This window comes from Protomyctophum bolini (genome assembly GCF_963924005.1).
Source record: "Protomyctophum bolini genome assembly, chromosome: 3".
NCBI classification, from domain to species: Eukaryota; Metazoa; Chordata; class Actinopteri; order Myctophiformes; family Myctophidae; genus Protomyctophum; species Protomyctophum bolini.
The window spans coordinates 26,555,866-26,578,365 of NC_137864.1; the positions used below are offsets into that span (position 1 = coordinate 26,555,866).

The 22,500-nt window shown below is 43.7% G+C and overlaps 1 protein-coding gene across 2 annotated transcripts in view; it reads right to left on the bottom strand.

Annotated features, from left to right (window-relative positions):
• Positions 1-22,500, bottom strand: part of nr3c2 (nuclear receptor subfamily 3, group C, member 2) — a 119,446-nt gene that overhangs the window by 37,646 nt on the left and 59,300 nt on the right. Inside the window, exons 3-4 of one of the 2 annotated variants that reach the window (XM_080757064.1) lie at positions 17,836-17,963; positions 15,708-15,719 (exon numbers count right to left, since the gene is read on the bottom strand). In XM_080757064.1, the coding sequence (XP_080613190.1) occupies positions 15,708-15,719; positions 17,836-17,963 (140 nt within the window). The remainder of the gene's footprint in view (positions 1-15,707; positions 15,720-17,835; positions 17,964-22,500) is intronic. The other variant, XM_080757065.1, reaches the window with a different exon arrangement.

The following is a 22,500-nucleotide window of genomic DNA, read 5'->3' on the forward strand; positions in this document are numbered from 1 at the left end:
TGAGCGGTGCACTCAGTCAAATCCTCGGTGCTCATTGAACTCTGAGAGTGACTAATTGGAGGTTCCATTTGTCACTCTCAGAGGAGGTCAATGAACGCTGAGGATGTTGGTGTGCATGAATGCATGGACGTTGAGCAGGGAGAGGCCGGGTGCAGCCCGGGTCGCCCCCTGTGACAGTGATGCTAACGTTAGAGTCCCTCTCTAGCCTCATGCCCCGCCCTCAGCTAAACCCAATGATCTCCCATTTCAGAGCGCTTCCTTCCGCTCCAGTACCTCTGCACTGTACCACTCTCTCTCTCTCTCTCTACCCACCCTCCATCCCTCTTTTCATCCCTCCATTTTGTTTTCCCTCCCTCCCTGTCTCCACACGTCCACCAGTCTCTAAGCGCCACACGCCCACATGCACAGAAATGTGCTCACACTTATGCACGCACGCTCACAGACACACACAGATATGCACATACACGCATGCACACGCACACACACACACAGATATGCACATACACGCACGCACGCACACACACACACACACACACACACACGCAAATACACTTCAGGCTATGGATGGCCAAAGCGGTTCCACATGGTCGTTTCAAAAACAAAACAGCTTGCATTTTTACTCCTGTATAGCAATATCAAAATCACAAACATAACCGTATGCGCATGTGCTGGCCCTGACTCAAAGGACCTAAGAGTTATTAATTGATGATACAACTGTGTGTGTGTGTGTGTGTGTGTGTGTGTGTGTGTGTGTGTGTGTGTGTGTGACTGGCTTGGCACACATTTCCACTTGAAAATGAATCAACACATTGTCTGTTCATTGGTCTCATACACATCCTTGCTGTAGCTAAAAGTGTGCACAGCACTGCATGTGGGTCAGTTGCACTTTGCAGTAGTTGCAGCATTCCACATGCACAACGCTGGCGTCTTTCCTATACTTCAATGCAAGCACAGTGTTGACCCTATGCACGCACCATTGTGCAGTATGCTCTGTTTGTTCGGGTGCACTCATTTTTTTTGTTTTTATCGTAACCAATTTTTCTTTTCTTTTTCGTATACTTCCACAGTGCAGTATTTGTGTGCCGAGGAGGGCTGAGCAGAAGTTGTTTTCCCTTCCAGAGCTTAGTGGGGAGAAGTGCGCAGTGTGTCTGTCTGGCTGCTGCCAAAAGCCAAGGAGCCGAGCTGCAGGAGAGCAGGCAGCAGCAGCTGTAGCCCCGCCACTATTTCTGGCTAAAATCACATGACCGTTACATAAGCCCATTTTTCTTGCTCTAAAAAACAGTAAACTGCGACACAGGAAACGCAACGCGGCCCGTCCATTGGAACCCCCCCTCACCCCCCCACCTCTCTCTCTCTCTCTCTCTCTCTCTCTCTCTCTCTCGCTCGGATGGGCCGGACCAAATGGCAAATACTAAAAGACTTCTGTCCACTGGCTGTCCCACTCGTTTCCCATGAATCTGGTTAATAATTGTTCGACTGGATTACAGGCTTTGAGGCAGTACAGTTGTAGCTGATTGGTAGGGGTGTCCGGTGTGTGTGTGTGTGTGTGTGTGTGTGTGTGTGTGTGTGTGTGTGTGTGTGTGTGTGTGTGTTCTGAGAAAGGGAGTCAGGAAGGGAGTCCGTTTATTTACTTAGGTGCACGTTGTGTGTGTGTGTGTGTGTGTGTGTGTGTGTGTGTGTGTGTGTGTGTGTGTGTGTGTGTGTGTGTGCACTCGCACCATGTTTACCCTGCTAAATGTGGGCCTGTGAGAAGTCCCAGCACTTGAAAGCTTAACTAATAAATGATGCGTCTTGCCATGTGTGCTTTGTGTAAAACAGTCGAACGCTGGACCGGATTCCTCTCTCTTGTCTCTCACAAGAGACTTTTATTCATGAAGTCGTAATGACTCCAACAGCCTCTCATTTCCACTTGCAGCCTGTCCAAGAACCATTTACTCCCCTTACCCTTTCTACAAATAAAGACATTCCTCCACATTGCCAGCATCTCACTGTGCCATTCTGATTTTCTCCCTTTTTTCTTTCCCCCAAATGATGCTCTGCAGAAAAATGCGCAAATACAAAAAAAAAGAAGATGAACATCTGGCTCCAATATTTCTCAAGAAGGACAGCTGCGATACAATTCATTCTTCTTAGACACGGAACCCACTATCATTGCCCCCAAACTCCTTGGCCATTATGATCCATGACATGGCAACCCAGGGAGTTCTCTTAATGGAGCCCCCACTCGGGTCTGCTTTTAGCTGATGATGTCACAACCTGGCAACCGCCCACTGAGCAGATTCTGTTGTCTGTCAACTCCAGGATGCATCACTTGGGAGGGGAGTGAGGTTACTAACAGCAGGAGACACAGCAACACTGTTCATAGAAACTCCTCACAATCTGATTATTACTAGACTATAGTATTACTATAGTTATAGTATTACTAGACTATAGTTGAAAGAGTGTCTCTCGGTAAACAGTTCAGGTGTAGTGACTGACAGTGGTGAACAGGTGATGGTCACGGGTCAGGCTGACCATATAAGGAGAGGAGGCGGAGACAGAGAACCTTTGTGGTATCTTTACTGAGACATTGATGAGTGTGCTGTACAAAGTAAACAGAAATATACAATATTTGGAATTATAAACATATCCAATAAACTAAATAATAGCATTCAATTCATACTATTTTACATTTACATACTATATTACTAGACTATAGTATCACTAGACTATAGTATTACTATAGTATTAATGCCGGGACTGTCCTGGAGATACGTGAACTACAGATACACACGTACGCACATGCAGGAATTCAACGCGTTCAGTAGGATTATTATTGTTTCTATGTAAAGCCCTGCTGCCCTAACCTACTGTGTATATTGTACTACTGTATGCCTACTTTGTAGGCCAAACAACGAGTTGAACCACTGCAGACGTACAATACAGTTCTTCCTCTGGTATTTTGAAGCAGCTAGAGTGGAAACAGATGCTCACATCATCTATTGTTGGGGGGAAAGAAAAGCTCTTCTCTCCTTCACTTTCCTTCATTTCTTCACCTCTCCCTAACATTCTTATTATAGCAATCTCTCTTACGTTATTGTATTGTCGGGCCACTGTGGCGATAAATGCTTTGCTCCTGTAATGTAATGCTGTTATGGGAAGAGAAGCTCAGTGTACGTTTCTGCAGTAATTTAAACTGATCTTAAGAGAGGTAAGAATTACATTTACAGCTAAATGCAACAAATAAAATGCAAATGTATAATTCTACAATAGCTTTTAAGAGCAGCTAACCCTCGTAAAAATGACCAATTATTTGAATAAATGATGTCCTGTCCTATCCAGACAGCAGGCCCATAATGGCTCATTATACTTCTAGGCCTACACTGTTCGGCCGAGGCTTAGGCTTAATGCACTCGAGTAATGTTTTGAATTGTCACAGCCTATTCGGCTCAGTTTGTAGCTAGCATACAGTAGCAGGCACATTAAGCAGATTACGTAACAAGTCACACAGTAGTCTAGTCTGCATCAGCAAACGCCACTCGTGTCACCGTTTAAAGTTCCACCTATTACAAAAAACTATTATGCTATACCTGAAAAGTGACACAGAAAAGTGGCACAGAAACAATAAAAAAACAGGTGTCTCATGCACCCACACACAGCAATTGTTACCACTGACCTCTTATACAGTGAGAGAATACAGTGCATAAAAACAACATGGCAGCAGTATGCTAATAACTGCCTTGCAGAACGGCTGCTCATCCAAGCGTTTGGACGACGAACAAACAGCTGCGTCGGATACGCTCCTCCTAAATTTAGTTTGGCTGTCTGGAGACAGCAGACAGAGCCACTAAGGAAGTGAACAAAACTGAACATCCACTGGAAATGGAAGCTGCTATTTTGTTTACCAGTGTTGTATTGAAGCTTGTATTGAAGTTATCGTGAGTGTTGGCTAATTAGAGGCTTTCCTCTTTTTTGCTTGCTCATGTTACACAGTAAAGAAATCCGTGTTAAAAATAGACCATTATGGGTCCATTTTGACACTCTCTTTTGAGTTCAATTAACACCGGATAAAAGACCCCTCAGACACCTCTGATTGGATGAATGTGTGGAGGCAACTAATGTGTGTAAGAATAATGTTAATTATAAAAAAATCAATTGAAGGAGGATTTCCAATGTTAAAGAACAATGAATATCACCTTGTTCTTACGGCACGCCGACGGAAGACACCTACGGGTCTGTCTGCATCTGTGTCCGCGGCTACGGGTCTGTCTGCATCTGTGTCCGCGGCTACGGGTTTGTCTGCATCTGTGTCCGCGGCTACGGGTCTGTCTGCATCTGTGTCCGCGGCATCTGTGTCCGCGGCTACGGGTTTGTCTGCATCTGTGTCCGCGGCTACGGGTCTGTCTGCATCTGTGTCCGCGGCTACGGGTCTGTCTGCATCTGTGTCCGCGGCTACGGGTCTGTCTGCATCTGTGTCCGCGGCTACGGGTTTGTCTGCATCTGTGTCAGCGGCTACGGGTTTGTCTGCATCTGTGTCCGCGGCTACGGGTCTGTCTGCATCTGTGTCCGCGGCTACGGGTCTGTCTGCATCTGTGTCCGCGCCCGCGGCTACGGGTCTGTCTGCATCTGTGTCCGCGGCTACGGGTCTGTCTGCATCTGTGTCCGCGCCCACGGCTACGGGTCTGTCTGCATCTGTGTCCGCGGCTACGGGTCTGTCTGCATCTGTGTCCGTGGCTACGGGTCTGTCTGCATCTGTGTCCGCGGCTACGGGTCTGTCTGCATCTGTGTCCGCGGCTACGGGTCTGTCTGCATCTGTGTCCGCGGCTACGGGTCTGTCTGCATCTGTGTCCGCGGCTACGGGTCTGTCTGCATCTGTGTCCGCGGCTACGGGTCTGTCTGCATCTGTGTCCGCGGCTACGGGTCTGTCTGCATCTGTGTCCGCGGCTACGGGTCTGTCTGCATCTGTGTCCGCGGCTACGGGTCTGTCTGCATCTGTGTCCGCGGCTACGGGTCTGTCTGCATCTGTGTCCGCGGCTACGGGTCTGTCTGCATCTGTGTCCGCGGCTACGGGTCTGTCTGCATCTGTGTCCGCGGCTACGGGTCTGTCTGCATCTGTGTCCGCGGCTACGGGTCTGTCTGCATCTGTGTCCGCGGCTACGGGTCTGTCTGCATCTGTGTCCGCGGCTACGGGTCTGTCTGCATCTGTGTCCGCGGCTTATCTCACAAAGTCAGTGAGATCAGTGCCCACAACCAATATAGGCCAAGAGAGAACCGTCAGTTTATTTTTTCTTTCCCATATAGGCTACAGGTATAACACATTTAAATATTTTAACTTTAATTTCATAATGGAGGTCGATGGCGGTCAGGTACAAATCAGCAGGGGAGCATACATTTGTCCAAAGGGGCACTTTATTTTATTAACTCCTAGTGTAAGCATTGGCCCCCAATGTCCCCCTGTAGAGCCCTGTAGACAATGTCCCCCTGTAGAGCCCTGTAGACAATGTCCCCCTGTAGAGCCCTGTAGACAATGTCCCCCTGTAGAGCCCTGTAGACAATGTCCCCCTGTAGAGCCCTGTAGAGCCATGTAGAGCCCTGTAGACAATGTCCCCCTGTAGAGCCCTGTAGACAATGTCCCCCTGTAGAGCCCTGTAGACAATGTCCCCCTGTAGAGCCCTGTAGACAATGTCCCCCTGTAGAGCCCTGTAGAGCCCTGTAGACAATCACTCATGGCATATCTTATCTCTCCTTGAGGGATGGAACCGCTGGCAAATTTGCCTGTAGTTATTTTTAATTGGACAAAAAAAGCAAAGCTTTTCTCTTTAAAAAGAGAGAAAGCTACTCTCTCTCTATCTCTCTCTCTCTCTCTCTCTCTCTCTCTCTCTCTCTCTCTCTCTCTTTTAATATTATATATAAGCTTTCCACAAATCAATAACATTATTATTATAATTATAAAAAAATAGGCAATCTAGAACCACACAACCAGTCATGTCACAACACTCTTTTAGTAGTAGTAGGGCATTCATTTACAAAAAATAATAATAAACACAAAAAGTTGAAATATGGCCGTCTATTGCATAAGAACAGAAGTGCCACAACTTGCATGGAGACCACGTGTCTGACTCAATAGCATAATTTGGCATGTGCGAACACGCACGTCGTCTGGGAGTGAATGTGCGCGACTGCGTGTGCGTGTGTGTGTGTATCTTAAAGAGCAAATTATTGGCGGGTAAACAAAATGACAGATCTTGAATTAACCAAATTTGTAACCAAAATTGCCACTGTATCGGTGCAGTCATCGACGACAAGCCCACCAGATTGCCAGTGCTGATTTGGCTGCATGCTGGAGGTGCAACGTGGCGAGGGAAGGCCAGCCCAGACATTTTGCATTGATGTCAAAGAACAAAGGTGTGACCCGGCAGCAGGAAGAGATGAGCGCTAGATTATGACCACACCGAATGGCACAGGTCACCCCGGGTCAGGTGGCTTGAGGACATGGAGGAAGTGTGTGTGTGTGTGTGTGTGTGTGTGTGTGTGTGTGTGTGTGTGTGTGTGTGTGTGTGTGTGTGTGTGTGTGTGTGTGTGTGTGTGTGTGTGTGTGTGTGTGTGTGTGTGTGTGTGTGCATGTGCACGAGTGTGTGCAAGTTTGTGTTCATGCTCGGATGCGTGTCCAACCATGTGCATCTATTAAATATTCCCTGCACATCTACCCTTGTATACCTGTGTGTGTGTGTGTGTGTGTATACAGGTGTCTTATTACCATTGCCTGCATGTAATCCCATCCATGCTCCGTACAGATCTGTCTTTGGTTATGAACATGGCCTTGGTACTGTGGGACCTTATAGTTGGTCTTCTGCACGGTACAAATCCTCAGTGCTAATTTAACTCACATTTGTACGCTCTCAAAGTTAAAGTTATCACTCTGGAATTTACTGCGCGCGCGAGTGTGTGTGTGTGTGTGTGTGTGCATGCAGTGTGTGCTATCCTGGTATTTAGGGCAGGCAACATTGTGTGTGCCCATGTTACCATCCTCCACAGGGTTAAAGGTAGTATTGTGCCATAAATAAATAATCACATAATAGAGGTGTACTTAAAGAGGTGTAAGCTTAATACCAGGTATCTTATCTGCGGCTCCTCTATACTGCCAATAGGCTTATTAACAATGTAGGTCACCCAAACACAGTGAACACACACGCATACTTAAGCTTCCTAGTCTTAATTCTGTTTATCTCAATGGCTATGCTGCCAGTATATGTGCGCGTGCATGTACAGTACAATGTGGGTGCACTTGCGTATGAAAGGAGGAAAAGAGAGTTGGAAGTTTTGTGCGTGCGTGGCTGCGTGTGGGTGCGTGGGTGCGTGCGTGCGTACATGTGTATGTGAGACTGCATGTGTGCCTGAGCGAGAAAGTGTGTGCGCACACGTTAGTGCGTGCTTGTCTGTGGGTGGGCAGGTGGGCGGGGGTGCAATAGGCGATTGCGTGTGAATTGGTCTGGATGCATCAGCGCCTCTGCCCAAATTGTGTGTGTGTGTGTGTGTGTGTGTGTGTGTGTGTGTGTGTGTGTGTGTGTGTGTGTGTGTGTGTGTGTGTGTGTGTGTGTGTGTGTGTGTGTGTGTGTGTGTGTGTGTGTGTGTGTGTGTGTGTGTGCGCGCGTGCGTGTGTCTGTACATCTGTGCACGCAGCTCTTGATCAAAGAACCTGTGTGGCGTGAGACATGTGTTTAAGGGCTGGGAGCAGGACAACACGCAGTTAAATGGCCCCGTTCCAGAGGCTGTTACATGAGTCTCTCTCTCACACACACACACACACACACGCGCACACACGCACACGCACGCACACGCACACATGCACACACACACACACACACACACGCCCAAGGCGTCCAATCCCAGTGCTGGGACTTGGAGGCCCTGCACATTCCCCCGCCTCAGCCCTCGCTCGCAATTGGAGGACGTAGCCGCCAGTCAAAAGCATAAACAGCGCGAGACGTGTCCTCAGATGAACCCCTGACTGTGCTGCATGCTCACTGGGAGGCGGGACCCAAAAAAGGGCTTGAGTTTTTTAGATTGACGACCCGAGCGCTATGGAAACCTTGATCCAGTCACGTAACTGAGACTGAGACAGAGACAGAGAGAGAGAGAGAGAGAGAAGGAGAGAGAGAGAGACGGAGAGAAGGAGAGAGGGAGTGAGTGAGACAGAGAGACACAAAGAGAAGGAGACAGAGCGAGACAGAGAGAGAGGTAGTGACCAAAAGACAGAGAGAAGGAGTGAGAGAGACACAGAGAGAGGGAGCGAGAGAGAGAGAAAGGGAGGAAAGGTCAAACAGTGTCTTCTCTCCTACCCTGTTTCAATAAGGCAGAGGTTCTGAAAGTTTTTCATGTCAAGGACCCCCAAATTAATTTGCATTTGGCTGCAGACCACCATGCTGCGGACCTGAAATATCTGAAAATATTTAGTGTCACTGCCAGCCAGGGACTCCCTTACAAGATTTGTGTAAAAATGTGTCAATTCTTCAAAATGATTCAACATTACAAAGATTTTATAAATTGCTCCAAGATTATTTTGTAGCAGCTCTACAATAATGTTTAACTGATTGTGATGCTATTATTACAAAATGTTGCTGGAACCCCTTCAAGGACCCCTGGGGGTCCCCGGACCCCACTTTGAGGACTGTGAGAAGTAGGATTAATAAGCATAGTGGACCAACATGTCTGGTCACTGATGACATGTTGTAAATAATGTGCTGGCGTGGATAACGCTACACTTCTCCCAGTCAACGTCCACACGAAGAGCTTTATTGAATACAGCTGTCTTGTATCAACAAACTATTCTATTCAGTGTGTGTGTGTGTGTGTGTGTGTGTGTGTGTGTGTGTGTGTGTGTGTGTGTGTGTGTGTGTGTGTGTGTGTGTGTGTGTGTGTGTGTGTGTGTGTGTGTGTGTGTGTGTGTGTGTGTGTGTGTGTGTGTGTGTGTGTGTGTGTGTGTGTGTGTGTGTGTGTGTGTGTGTGTGTGTGTGTGTGTGTGTGTGTGTGTGTGTGTGTGTGTGCGTGCGTGCGTGCGTGCGCGCGACGATTACACCTTTGAGTGCTATTGTCAGCCTTGACTTGGCTTTTCTGCTCAAAAACATGGGATGGAGACGTTACAATTCAGAGTATTTATTGAAATAGCATTGGCTTCTGTGCATATTTAGGGAAGAGTTAACAGAACAACGTAGAATGTTATGAGAGTCATAAGGAATGTCTTTCTAGTGGGTATTTGCTTTGAGATTGAGTTACAAAAGAGAATCAGGACTTTTTCACATGTTTCAATCATTCCATTGGAATATGAGGACTGTTCTATTGTAAAAACATGGGGGACAAATGTTTATGTAATACAATTAATCTAATCAGGTTCTGATCACAGAAGTAGGAGGTGGTGTGTGTGCGTGCGTGTGCGCGTGCGTGCGCGTGCGAGAGAGAATATGACATGTACTGTATGTCTGAGATGAATGTGTGTTTAGCGCTGGGGCGGTACAGGTACAGTATGGCTTTTATTTATCGCGGTAATAAATCACGGTTTACCGTATCTCCCCCCCAAAAAAATGTTTTGAATCAAATATTAATAATAATAATCGCAGTTATGAAGTCCGCAGCAAAAGTAGCATCACAATAATTTTTACCCCTTTATGCACTTATGAAAATGCCATTGGTTAAATACTGTTGGGAAACAACATTGTAAAAAAAAAAGAAAGAAAAAGTCTAAAGCTGACGGGAGACATCCATGTCACAAATCAATCTACGGACCGGCCGGTTAGTGCAACCGTCTGGGCACCTAGGCTGCTGAGCCAGCCTGACGGCGTGCCGCGGCCTCCCGACTCCCGATCCCAACAGCCTTTGTCTTCCCCCATTTCTCTCCCTATTTCCTGTCAGACTATAATTTTAACCTATCAAAAAAAGCAGAAAGGAAAAAAAAAATATATATAAATCAATGCACAGATGGGTTGAGGTGTACTGAAGCTCTGCAGCTCTTAACATGAGCAGCACACTACACTGGACATTCGGACTTTCGTGATGATTTGTGTATTCTGTAATGGGTGAGAAACAAGTGGCAGTAACATAGTGCTTTTATTTAATTTATTGACTGTACAGCACAGCTCAACTCTGCTTCATGAATATTCACACAAAGTTTGATTGGAAACACAGATCCTGTCACAACAAAGTGTACAGCACCTATTCAAGTGTGCGATTATGCCAAACATGAATAGATTGGTACCCTTTGTCTTAACACCTTTGTCAACCACTTTCATTGATGGCCCGATAAAAGCAACCGCTGCAGCGTTGATCTCATCAAGAGTGAAATATAACAAGTGAAGGTGAAGTACAGCTGCAGATAGCAGGAGTTTTGTACCCATGTACTGTAGGCTACTAAAAGAGAACCCGTTCAAACAAGAAATGCAAGTTTGAGCACTGAATCAAGCAAGAGCCCACAGTTCATTTACAAGCTTGTTCTTCAACAGTTCAAAAAGCAACAACGTTGCCCTATCCTGAACGTAGGGAACTGGTAACAATCTGTTTGTTTAACAATAAAATGTGCTATATTTATGTAAATAAACCATTTAATAATCAATTAAAAAATGTATAAACCACGTGCCCAGCATTGTCCTGCAAAAACAGGAATGGATGATAGCACTCCAATCCATGTTCCATGCCACGCTTTATGCCACACACCAAATTTAGCATAGTCTTAACATGTTGCCGTACGTGCGTGTAAGATTCAGCTGACTTTGCTTATAAACGATTAATTTATTTTTCTTTTTACATGCAGTATTATGTAAAGTTAGAGTTTATGCAATAAAATAGCATTGCATAATGCTGTGAAAACAATGTGAAATTGTGAAAACACTTTCACTGTATCTATTTATGTCTTCTATTCTTTGTCTTCTATTTTGTTAAAATTTGACCTTGACCTATTGTCATCCATTTGCGCTTCTGTTGGGCAGTGAGCAGAGATGCTGTCTGTGTCAGTGTAGCATAAAAAATAAGACGTGTGTGTGTATATATATATATATATATATATATATGTGTGTGTGTGTGTGTGTGTGTGTGTATGCAAGCACCTGACGAAGCCAAACGGCGAAACGCGTCGTGCAATAAAGAAATGAAGCATCACTAATCTTGTCCTGAGTCTTCTGGAGTGTGCGGTCCCTTCCTTTCCCTGGGGAAGTTCTCTTTGGCCAGCATATATATATATATAAATTTGTATCTTAACATTGTTTTGAAGTACTCCTGAGAAATAATAATTATTATAAAAATCATGCTTCTGAGCTTCAACAAAGCTTCAAAGTGGCTGTGTCCTTAGTTGCCGGGTATTGTGGCTCCTGTGATTATACCTCAAAACAATAATCTCTCTTTGCATAAAAATAAATCTGTTTAATCGCCATAGAAAGTCTTCCTATACCATTTACGAAGCCACATATAACTTTTACAGTACAGACTTATACAGTGAGTATTTGACTTCGAGTCTGTATGACAGAAAAATCCAGAGAGTGAATATTCACCCGTGAGGAGAAAATTATTCTTAACATTTTTGGTAAAATGCCTTCAGCATTTCAACGTCAAGAGCCGTTTGATGTGCAAACCTATGTTCCGAAAACAGTCCCAGAGCGAAACTGGGCCAAACCCGGGTAAAACAAAACGGCTTGGCTGTGCAAAAACAGACCATGCATAGACACAACAAGGTCTCATCGGATGTGTCCGCAACTCAGGAATACTAACTAGTGTGGTAGTGAAGAGGGGCTATGAGCCAGTTAGTGGGCCTAATGAGCTACGGCAGACCATAAAGTTGCGTCCCTCGAGGCGGGCGGTGCCAAAAGAAATGAAAGCACTCGGCTGGATTATTCGCCTTGTGCCGATGCCCGCTCTCCCTCTGCAGTCTCCACTCATATCTCACAGGCCCAGCTGAGGATTCTCAGTTTTTTGGGGCGGTTGTGCGTGCGTGCGTGAAACGTCTCCTCACGTCCCAACTTACACCTCCGGAGCTCATTGCTGACACATCGCTTTGCCTCTCTCTCTCTCTCTCTCTCTCTCTCTCTCTCTCTCTCTTCTTCTTCTTTCACCTCCTCTCTCTCACTCTATTTCTTACTTTCCTACCCCCCCTCTCTCTCTCCCTCTCTCTCTCTCAGCTCTTCCTCTCTCCATCTCTGTCTGCGTTTGCATTTTTTTAACCTTCGTCCTTCCTCCATCCTCTCTCTCTGTCTGTATCTGTTTCACTGTCCTCTCTTATTCTCCTCCCTCCATTCCCCTCCTCCGCCTGTCGCTACCCTAACCCCTAATCTCTCTCTCTCTCTCTCTCTCTCTCTCTCTCTCTCTCTCGCTCGCTCGTCTGAGCACCCAACAGCAGCAGCAGCAGCTGTGTACGGGACGGGTCATGTGAGGTAACGCAGCTAACAGCACACATCACAAGGACACTCACACTCACTCACTCACACACACACTCACACACACACACACACACACACACACACACACACACACACACACACACATGCGCGCATCCTCGATTAAATCAGGCCAGTGTATGGGTTGCACTTAACACTGTAAGCTCTTGTAGTGTTTGACTAGCAGTGGAGAGCTGAGAGAGACGGCTCCATTTAATAAAACACTGAAGAGGCTTTAGTGGTCTGAGTCCAGTATGCATGCATGACGACACTGGGTTACAAAATTATCCAGTTGTTCATGCTTGCAAAAGCAAGGTTCAAACTGAACTTTCCTAGCATTCCCAACCATGACGACATTTCGAGCACTAGCAGCATGCATGCAGTGTACCGTAGGAGCACCCACCAAAATATAAGGAGCAAAGACGCACGGGAGCGTACTGTCTATATGTTCTCTCTTATGTTCCCTCAAGCCTATGTTCCCTCAAAACTACAATTTACAACAAACTAACACTAAGCCTGACTCTAACCTGTAACCCCAGGCCTAACCCTAAACTGAGAGAACATACACAGTAGGTCCGAGGGAACACAGGCATGACCCCTCATACAATATAGACCTACTTATTTATGTAATTGTTATTTATTCCCTTCAGTTCTATGTGAGTGTTATTTATTCTGTTCAGTTCGATGAATCGACTGGTAGATGTGGCACAGCTCTGTATTTTCATTAGACGGTCCTACAACCCAGACTTTGAAAAAGTAGCCTCCTCTTCCCAGTGCCAACGTTCCCAGTAATTAAATAAAAGCTGAATGGTGACACTTGGGCGATTGGTATTCTCTCTCACCCATTTGCTTACTATCTGGGTCAAATATAAATACCGTAATGCGTTTGTTACTGCCTGGCTGTCACTCTGGAACAACGGAGGCAGCCACGAATAGGCCAAAATAACCTCATAAAACCGCCAAAAAAAACACACAAAACCGCCAAAATTCTGCTTGTTTGCACGTCTTTCACTAATTAAATATAATCTGAATGATGACACTTGGGTGATTGATATTCTCTCACCCATTTGTTTACTATGTGGGTAAAAATAATGTGTTTGTTACTGCCTGGCTGTCACTCTGGGGCAGGAGAGGTCGCAAATAGGCCAGAATAACCGCATAAAGCTGCCAAAAAAAACCATAAAACCGTCAAAATCGTGCATGAGCGGCTCCGGCACCTAATGAGTTACAAATTAAGCACTGGTAATACTGTAAAATATTGATTTTATAATGACTCACACTTCAAAATGTGTCGTTCTTGGTGGAATGATCACTTAAATTGGCCTTAAAATAGGACATTTAATTTCCTAATGCGGAGTCATGCATTGCCTGTGATGTCAAAATGTTAATGTTATAGTTTACTTTATCGGGTCTTTAGCGGTTTATGTAATGATTTAGTAAAGTGATTGATAGCTAAACTTAATCAATCTAAAATAAGAGGTATGGTTTGAAAGATGATTGTCTCACCAAGGCCCAGCGAGTGTGGTGAATGTTAGTGTGACTGTGGACACACAAAGAGACATTCGTCTGCAGTGCTATGGAAAAAAAAAGGTCACACCAGGACAATTATTTGCGGTCATGCTCCCAATTACATTTAGAGGTTGCACAGATTAAATTTAGGTTGCATATGCAACGAAAACGTAGAACTTCAGAGCCCTGAAATGGGTTGAATTATCCCAATGTCATTTTAATAATAAACCGCAGAGAGACATTTCCATTTTATCAAACACAGAGAATGCTTTGGCGAGTCTTGTATACACATACAAGTGCAGTTTTTAAATCAGTTGCTCATGTTCACCAATGAACTATGCGTAGATCACCGCAATAACATGTGACTTTAGTTTAAGGGCAGACTTTTACTTCAAAGTGAATCAAACGCAGCTTAAGAGGATTCAAAAACAGATAAAAACACATAGCTACAGTATAATATTCATCTAGTGTTATAGAACAGGCAGCAGTGTTAAAAAACAGATAAACTTATCTACAGTATATTATCTATCTATAATTGCACCACGTCTCTGTGTGTATGTACATGTGTACTGTACATACGTCTGCCCCACCGACTTCATTTGACACACACGTTCCACACTATTACAGGGAGTGCAGTGCCCGTTGTCAAGGCCATCGGATCGCCGGTTGTCCAGACAGTGCCCTGGATCTCCATATACAGTACTGGCCTGTTCTGACATCACAATTATGTTCTCACATCACGCTGTTGCGCGACCTCGCCCTTTATTAGCCAATTGATCACACCTGATCACCCCCCAACGTGCACTGATCACCCCTAGATCTCCATATGGAGCTGGCCTGTACTGACAATGATGTTCTGACATCACAATGACACAGACATAATAACTGGGTGGGGCATTCATTTCCAACTTGCATCGTTCCAAGTTTTGGTATTATTGGTACTCAATAATACCAAAAAGTCAGTGGGAGTATTCAGTTTTCAAGTGGATACCACACAGCCATCAAATGTAATACAGTACTTGACATGGTACAGTATATACATGTACATGGTACTTTACTGTATACTGAATATAGATAGAAAGACACACGCAGTCTCACTGTACTACAGTATACTGAATATAGACGGAAATACACATGCAGTCTCAGCTCAGCCAGTTGGTGTGATTGGCCCAGATACATGCATTTGCACATTCACGGTTTTGAATCCAACTCGTAATGTGTGCCACACAGCAACATCTAGAGTGTTAAATTAACACAATTTGTTATGGTATGCATGTACCCTATAAGTCTCTCTAATATGTTTCGTGTCCACTATTGTGCAACAAAGATGAAACACACATACAGAATCTTTTCACAATCTGTTTTCACAACCATTTGTAGTCTGATGCAGTTCACCCAGCACTAAATAAGACCTGGGGTAACTCAAGCCAGGTCTCACCCCGTTGTCCGGCCTTCAGGGTTAGAGTTGAACTATACTGTAGGTGATCGAGGAATAGCAAGGCACCGATGCTGCTAAATGCTCTTTTACTTTCACAAGAGACTGTGCTATTCTGCCACATTGCGTTTATTTTTGGGAGCACGCACCTTACTGTATTTACAGTATATTTGACATTGATGTCTTCTTATCTGTCTTTTCCTTTGTTTCTTTCTCCCTTTGTATGAATATATTTTAGAACTGCAAATCATTGGAGCTTATATAGGGAAAACACTGTAATTTTCACTGTAAATTTTCTAGAATCGGAATCGGAATACATTTTATTGTCACATCACAGGTTTACAGGTTGTAAAGAAGTGGGGTGAACTTACCTTTATTGCAAGCTCCATTTTTTGTTGTTTTCAAGGAAAGGGGTATGAGTGTGCGGGCCAGGGGGTGGTACAGAGACAGGAAAAGTAAGGAGAAAACAGAAAGAGAAATCAAAAACATCTACATGTGTATACATAAAAATAAGCAAATATTAGACATGAGGTGCCAAAAAGTGGCAACGTAACAATAGGTCCACATACTGTATAGCAGCAGTTCTGTGGTCAGGTTTTACACCTATGTAACCTCGTGATGTGACAATAAACATGAAGTTGAAAATTTTAACCTGCAAGTGTACAGTATACAGTCAAAATGACCAATAATCAAATAAGACTGTATAGCTTGCCTTAATAAAGGGCTGTTTACCTACAAGCCAAAGTGCCTTGGTGTCATTCTGCTCTGAAGGCAGACTGGATAAGTCTGAGCAGGCAGACGATATGCAGAAAGTGCTCCTCAGAGGGCCTCACATAACCAGCACTCCCAAACAAACACACAAATTTGTCAGATCTTTAACATCTCACTGCCACTGTCTCCCCACCTTCCGCGCTCAAGAGGAAGAACGGGGGCATATCTGATTCGATAAGACCAGGCACGTAATCCGGTTTGAGGTCTCCATAATGTCGCTGTGTGCTAAACATATCACCAAAACGAAGGCGTGATTTGATAGGAAATGACTGCAATTCTGCCAATAGCCTGGGAAACCACCTAGGGGGCTGACTGGCTGACTGGCTGGCTGGCTGGCTGAAGTGTTTGCTTGTGTGTGCATGTGCTGGGTATGTGAGAGTGAATGAGTTAGGGCACCGCCGCAGGCAACAGGCAGACAATGAGAAACACATTATGAAGGCTGCTGATTCTCTCTGCCCACTGGTTCTTTTTGACGTGCCAGTCAACTAAAAAACAAGACCAATAAATGCCCTGAATCACAGATTTAAGGCATTCGTGACACGGTGGTTATTCATCTATTTCTATGCTCTCCGAGTTAAATGAACACTCAGGATGTTGTCGTGTAATAATACGTCAAGACATAAAGATCTGTTCGTGCAATCATCCGGAATGATTGGTCGGATGAAATGAAACAAGCAGCCTCTGCTGGGGACACGCATGCAGAGAGCTGTACGACGCACGGCCAAGACAAAAGTTTCTTCCAAGTGTAGTGGGTTCTGATCTCATTTCACTGTGCTACCCAAAACAATATCCTGAAATAATTTTAATTAATAGAAAAAGACAAGTGATGGCTCTATTTATCTACCAACCTTACTGTATACGTATACTCTCTGTGCGTGCGTGCGTGTTAGTCTAAAGCCCAAACAGGAATACTTATCTAAACAGAACAGGGTGAAAATATGACTACAGAATAAGAAATCTGACAACATAAAGTATTATAGTATTAGTAGTAGTATAGTAAGTATTATACCTAAGACGACCCCATGTATCTCATGTACAGTATCTCATGTGCCTACTGTAATTACTGTACACTAACAGGCAGGCATTGTGATGGATTCGGAGAGTCACATGTAATCTCATTACAGCAATATCTGTACAGAATCTGGGATATAGATTTAGCACTGAATCTTCTAAAGTCACTGTTTTCTACTCCGCCCTTTAACAGGCTGATGCAGAATGATGCAGTGATGATTTATTGCTGCCACTACAGTATGTTATGGAGAGTTACTTCAGATAATTAGCATTTGAATTCCCAAAACAGTTACAGAGGGGATAAAGTAAGTCGCATATTACTTCTAAGTATACAACTACAGCAATGTCACCCACAATAAAGGCCGTGTTTGTCTTTGAAGGTGGAAAAACATGGAACCATTTTTCTTGGCACCTGTACAACATTTTTTCGTGAGGGTAATTCTCACCTGTTTCCACACAGAAACATCTGAGTGGTCATGTGATCATCACACAGTAGAATATGTGGTGTTCATTTATTCATTCGTAACTCTGATAGTGTGCAAATGTAATTAACACGAAGGATTTAATGGTGCAGCTCCTCAGACTTGTTGGAGGTGCAATCGTCACCTCAGAGCAACTGAGGTACAGTATGTGACTTTTGCATGCAACAAAACTTCAGTCAATTAAGTACAGTATTGATGAGCGAGCTACACAACATGAGGGGGCTATATACTGTACCTTCCACGGCGCGCTTGAAGAAGACTTTACAACTGCCACACGTGACCACCCCATAGTGACACCCTGATGCCTCGTCTCCGCAAACCAGGCACACTTTGGCAGTCGACGATGGTTGTCTCAACGACGTGCTGGAAAAGCAACGCACACACACGCACAAAGAGAGAAGAGACACAAATTACGTTTTTGAGTGCAAACACACAGTACTGTAACTTACAGTAACAAAGGCATTTGCAGTGTCCTTCCCAGTCTAACTATACTGTATTATCACCTGACAGATGCTGTGAAAGATTATTTGTTTTACGGCCATACAGTACACTAGCAATCGTGCCGTAGCGAGCCATAAACATGTCTGCCTACCGAGAGAGAGAGAGGACGCCTTTTGCAGCCATTTCATTTACAGCCTTGACGCGGCTACAATAGGAGAGATGACAATGACATAGATAATACAAAGAAGACCCAAGCCGTGCTACACAGTCTAGGATGTCTCTGAAACAAGTAGCAGTGGAAAACACATCATGTACTACAAACTTGTTGACATACAGTAAATGGTGGAGATTGTGAGAAAGAAAACAGTAAACAAGACCTGCAGCTGTAGCATTGCAGACTGCATTTACACTGTAATGTCCTGAGTGTTCGTTTAACCCCAAGAGTCTATAGATTGTAACCAGATGGACCCTTGCCCTGGTTAGATTTGTCAGAGTTAAGCCAACACTCAGGATTTTATTGTGTATGATGTACAGTATTAATAACACAGAATCATTCTTTCCTGCACACAGTGGAAACAAATAATTACACAAAACTCAGAATGGGTCCGATGATGAGTCATCGGACCCATCCATTCCCATTCCTTTCTGACGGCTGAGCCTGAGATAAAACTGTCAAACAGAATTTGTTTTCAAACACTATCTTACTTTTGTGGATGCATTACAGCAGTACGCCAGTAAAAAGAGGGATTCCCAGGTCAGTAGCTGGCCTGGGGTCAAGGTTTAATAGGAAATAATCAACACTGGACCGTCGTCGATAACAACACGTGCTTGTTTGTTTGTAGATTTTCCAAAGCCACAGTCAATAAGTCAAAGCACTGATGAGACTTACAGCATTGTTTACTTCCTGTTTTGTCACCGAACATTCTCTCAAGATTTATCTAGCTGAACACAGTTTAACCTCTTAGTCATGCTATGTGTAGAGTGGGACAGCTTGCCCATTCCTGCACATGTTGACAAATGGTTCCAATTTTGCTCAAGAATCAAAGTTCAATTGAGATGACTCATGTTTGGATAGAAGAAATAGGACGATTTAACAATAGAGGATTCATCATGCATCCTGACAGCTAAGAGGATAACTCAAAGTTTATTGAAAGGGCAACATTCATTCAAGACTTAATAAGACAGTGTTTGAAGTAGGTACAGGTGTAGAGAACCTATTTTGTATACTGTTGTATAAGGCTTTAAGCAACTAGTCGACTATTAAACTAGTCGACTAGTAAATCCCCTAGTCGACCTTGTTGGTACTATAGTTGACTAGAAAAAAAAGCCTTTTTTTTTGTTTGTTTCTTTTCTCCCGTTTTTGTAGGCCTCAAGATCTGCTAGATTATAGTCACCAATGTACAAATATCATTAAAAAGATAGAAAGTCGACAACTAGTCGACTAGTAAACTAGGCAACTAGTCGACTAGTAAACTAGTCAACTAGTAAAAATCACTAGAAGTGAAAGCCTTACTATTGTAATAATCTACAGACAGACATGCACACACACACACACACACACACACACACACACACACACACACACACACACACACACACACACACACACACACACACACACACACACACACACACACACACACACACACACACACACACACACTCACACTCACACTCACATACAAATTGCCTGACAGAATGTCTGGAATGACATATGGTATAAAGAAGAAATGCCCACAACCATTTTTTATGAGGACAAGCAGGTGAATTCAACCACACAGCCTAACCACATAATTTTACAGCATTATAGGTTTGATTGAAAACTAATTGAACATGAAGGAGTAACAGAAATATTTTGTCTAGCTTTGTCTTAAGCTTTTGGACAGTCTCCTCAAAGTCTGCATAGAGCTTTTTTATACTCATAGTAGGCCTACTTAACAGAGCTGGGTATTCCATGTAGGAATGGGATGATATGAAAATTTCATATCACAATTATTATGGCAAAATTATTGCGATTAACTATATAATTGTGATAATCAAAATACACTCAAAACTCTTAAATATGACACGTTTGTTATCCACTTGCACCCTAATATCCATATTCTGGAGGGGAACATTAGCTGATGACACTTTCATGATACATTTAAATCTCTGCAATATTATGTTTATAGTGAGCGCTTTTATTGCAACAAACGATAATAACGATTATAGCTCCATCCCTAATTCCATGTTCGTTTTGTGATTAGCCCAGTGATTGCACCTGCATGCGACGCAACCTCACAATGATGCTAGTTAATGGACAGCTGCTGTGAAGCCTCTTCAGGCATCTGTGTTGGATCATGTCAATGCGTGTGCATTGTTGTTGATTTGAGAGGTAGGACACAGTGCTGTTACACAGCTTGCATTTAACCTTATTTTCATTACTACACGCAACTTCTCATACGTGTCAATCTCTCCATAATTCTCTCTAATCTCTCTAATTCTGTCACTGTGTAATTCCCTCCCGTGCTATACAGACATGTGACGTGTGTATGTGAGAAAGAGAGAAAACAAGCAGAGAGGGAGAGAGCACACTTATATTCATGGTTATATTCTTAACCGTCAACAATGTCCAAGCCAAGGGGAATAATATTTGACGGTATTTGTCATAAAAGAAAACAGCCAAAACCAATAATTGCCGGCCTAAGAGATACATTAAAGCTACATTAAAATGGCTCATTTGAACTCTGCCGAAGGCATTCAAAATATGTGTGCGCTACCTAAATAATGACCAGAAGTAAGTCCTTGAGAACGGGTTTCTCAGGCCCGGTGACAGAAGGCTTATGATAATTGGTAATGAAAATAATGTTCAATAAGATGTACTTGTGTTTAAATTGTTTATTCATGATGACCGTGATAAAATATAGTCATAAAATATATAATTTAAGATATGATTTTGCTAACAGTTTTAAAATATATCTCAGTTTGAAGATTTAAATTAAGGATATTAACAATACACCTAGCCTATTAATACCTTATATTTCATATTGTAAGCTTGTAGAATTGTTCACACATGCACGAGGCCCACCTCCTGGCCGCTATGCAGACCCAGCTCTCAGTACAGACCAGGGGGGCAGTCAGACAGATATTTTGTGAAGCCACTAAGGAAATGAAAGTTCATATAATGGCCTGTTGTGGCGCTGTCATTGGGCTCAAAAAAACCCATAGCCCCATAGAAGTCCATGTATTTGGGCCCAACTTCACCTAGACTGTATTACCTTAATAAACATGGTCATGAATACTTTCTTCTTCCAGTCACTAGTTTAAAGTCTCATTTCTAATGTCATAATATTCTTTTAGGAAAATTATGGTCCCATTTATAAAAAAAATGACCATAAAGTCGCGCATGTTCTGAGGGGCGTGGCTACCGTTACAGTCTATGAACGGGATCCCCCACCCACTCGAGTCAAAATAAAAACCAACGAAGAAGAAGGGGGGAAGTCCCGCCTCGTTGTCTGGGCCAGCCAATGGCCAGCTGGGCCCAAACGGATCTAGAAAGATGGCGACTTCCATTGCAAGGACTGACAGGCTTCATTTTACGTTCATGTTAGACCCGCAGAACGCTTTGTCCATATTTTTTACAGTCTATGGTACAGACCCAACTTTGAGAATAGATTAACGGCGATATGTTTTTAAATCACGCGAGAAGAGTTACGTTAACGCAGCACGCTAACGCCGATAACGGCCCAGCAGTATATATATATATACAGTGTATATATATATATATATATATATATATACTATACACATAAACACTCACATACACACATACTGCACACAGAAAATGTGATTTGCAATTAGAGATATTCAGTTCTGTTTTCAACACTCAAATCTCTCATGACATCGAACCTCCAAAGCTGTTCTACCAAGCTTAGTTGTACAAGCGGTGAATGGATGATATGGAAGCTGTGCGTTCTGTAGCTGAAAAGCGCTAGATGTGTGACCGGAGCGTCGTCGGTTTGAAACCCTCAAACAGCTACTGTAGGATTATTTAGTAACAGCCAATTACTCCTTTGGGGTTAAACTGTGGCCAACCAGCAGTATAGACAAGTTATAGGTGTGCGTAACCACTGTTAACTCAACTGAGAGAATGTATTGCTGCAATCAGCAATACTGTTGACTTACACAGGACAAAATACAAATTTTAGGAAACGCATGCACACGATCAATACATCATCTTCTTGATCATGACGGGTGAGAAGCAACACAAAATCTCCTCTTCTCCGATCTCCGCTCCTAAAGACCCGGTTCCCGTAAAAAAAACAAAGGAGTCAGCCAGAAAGGGAGGGGAATGCAGAGGAAAGCGAGACGGGGTGAAGGAGAGGAGGTAAAATTTTGAAAACGGATCAGGCGGCCCAAATATAGTTTGGCTGACTCAGCGGAGATCTGATTAAAGCCCTCCAATGAAACCTGACATAGT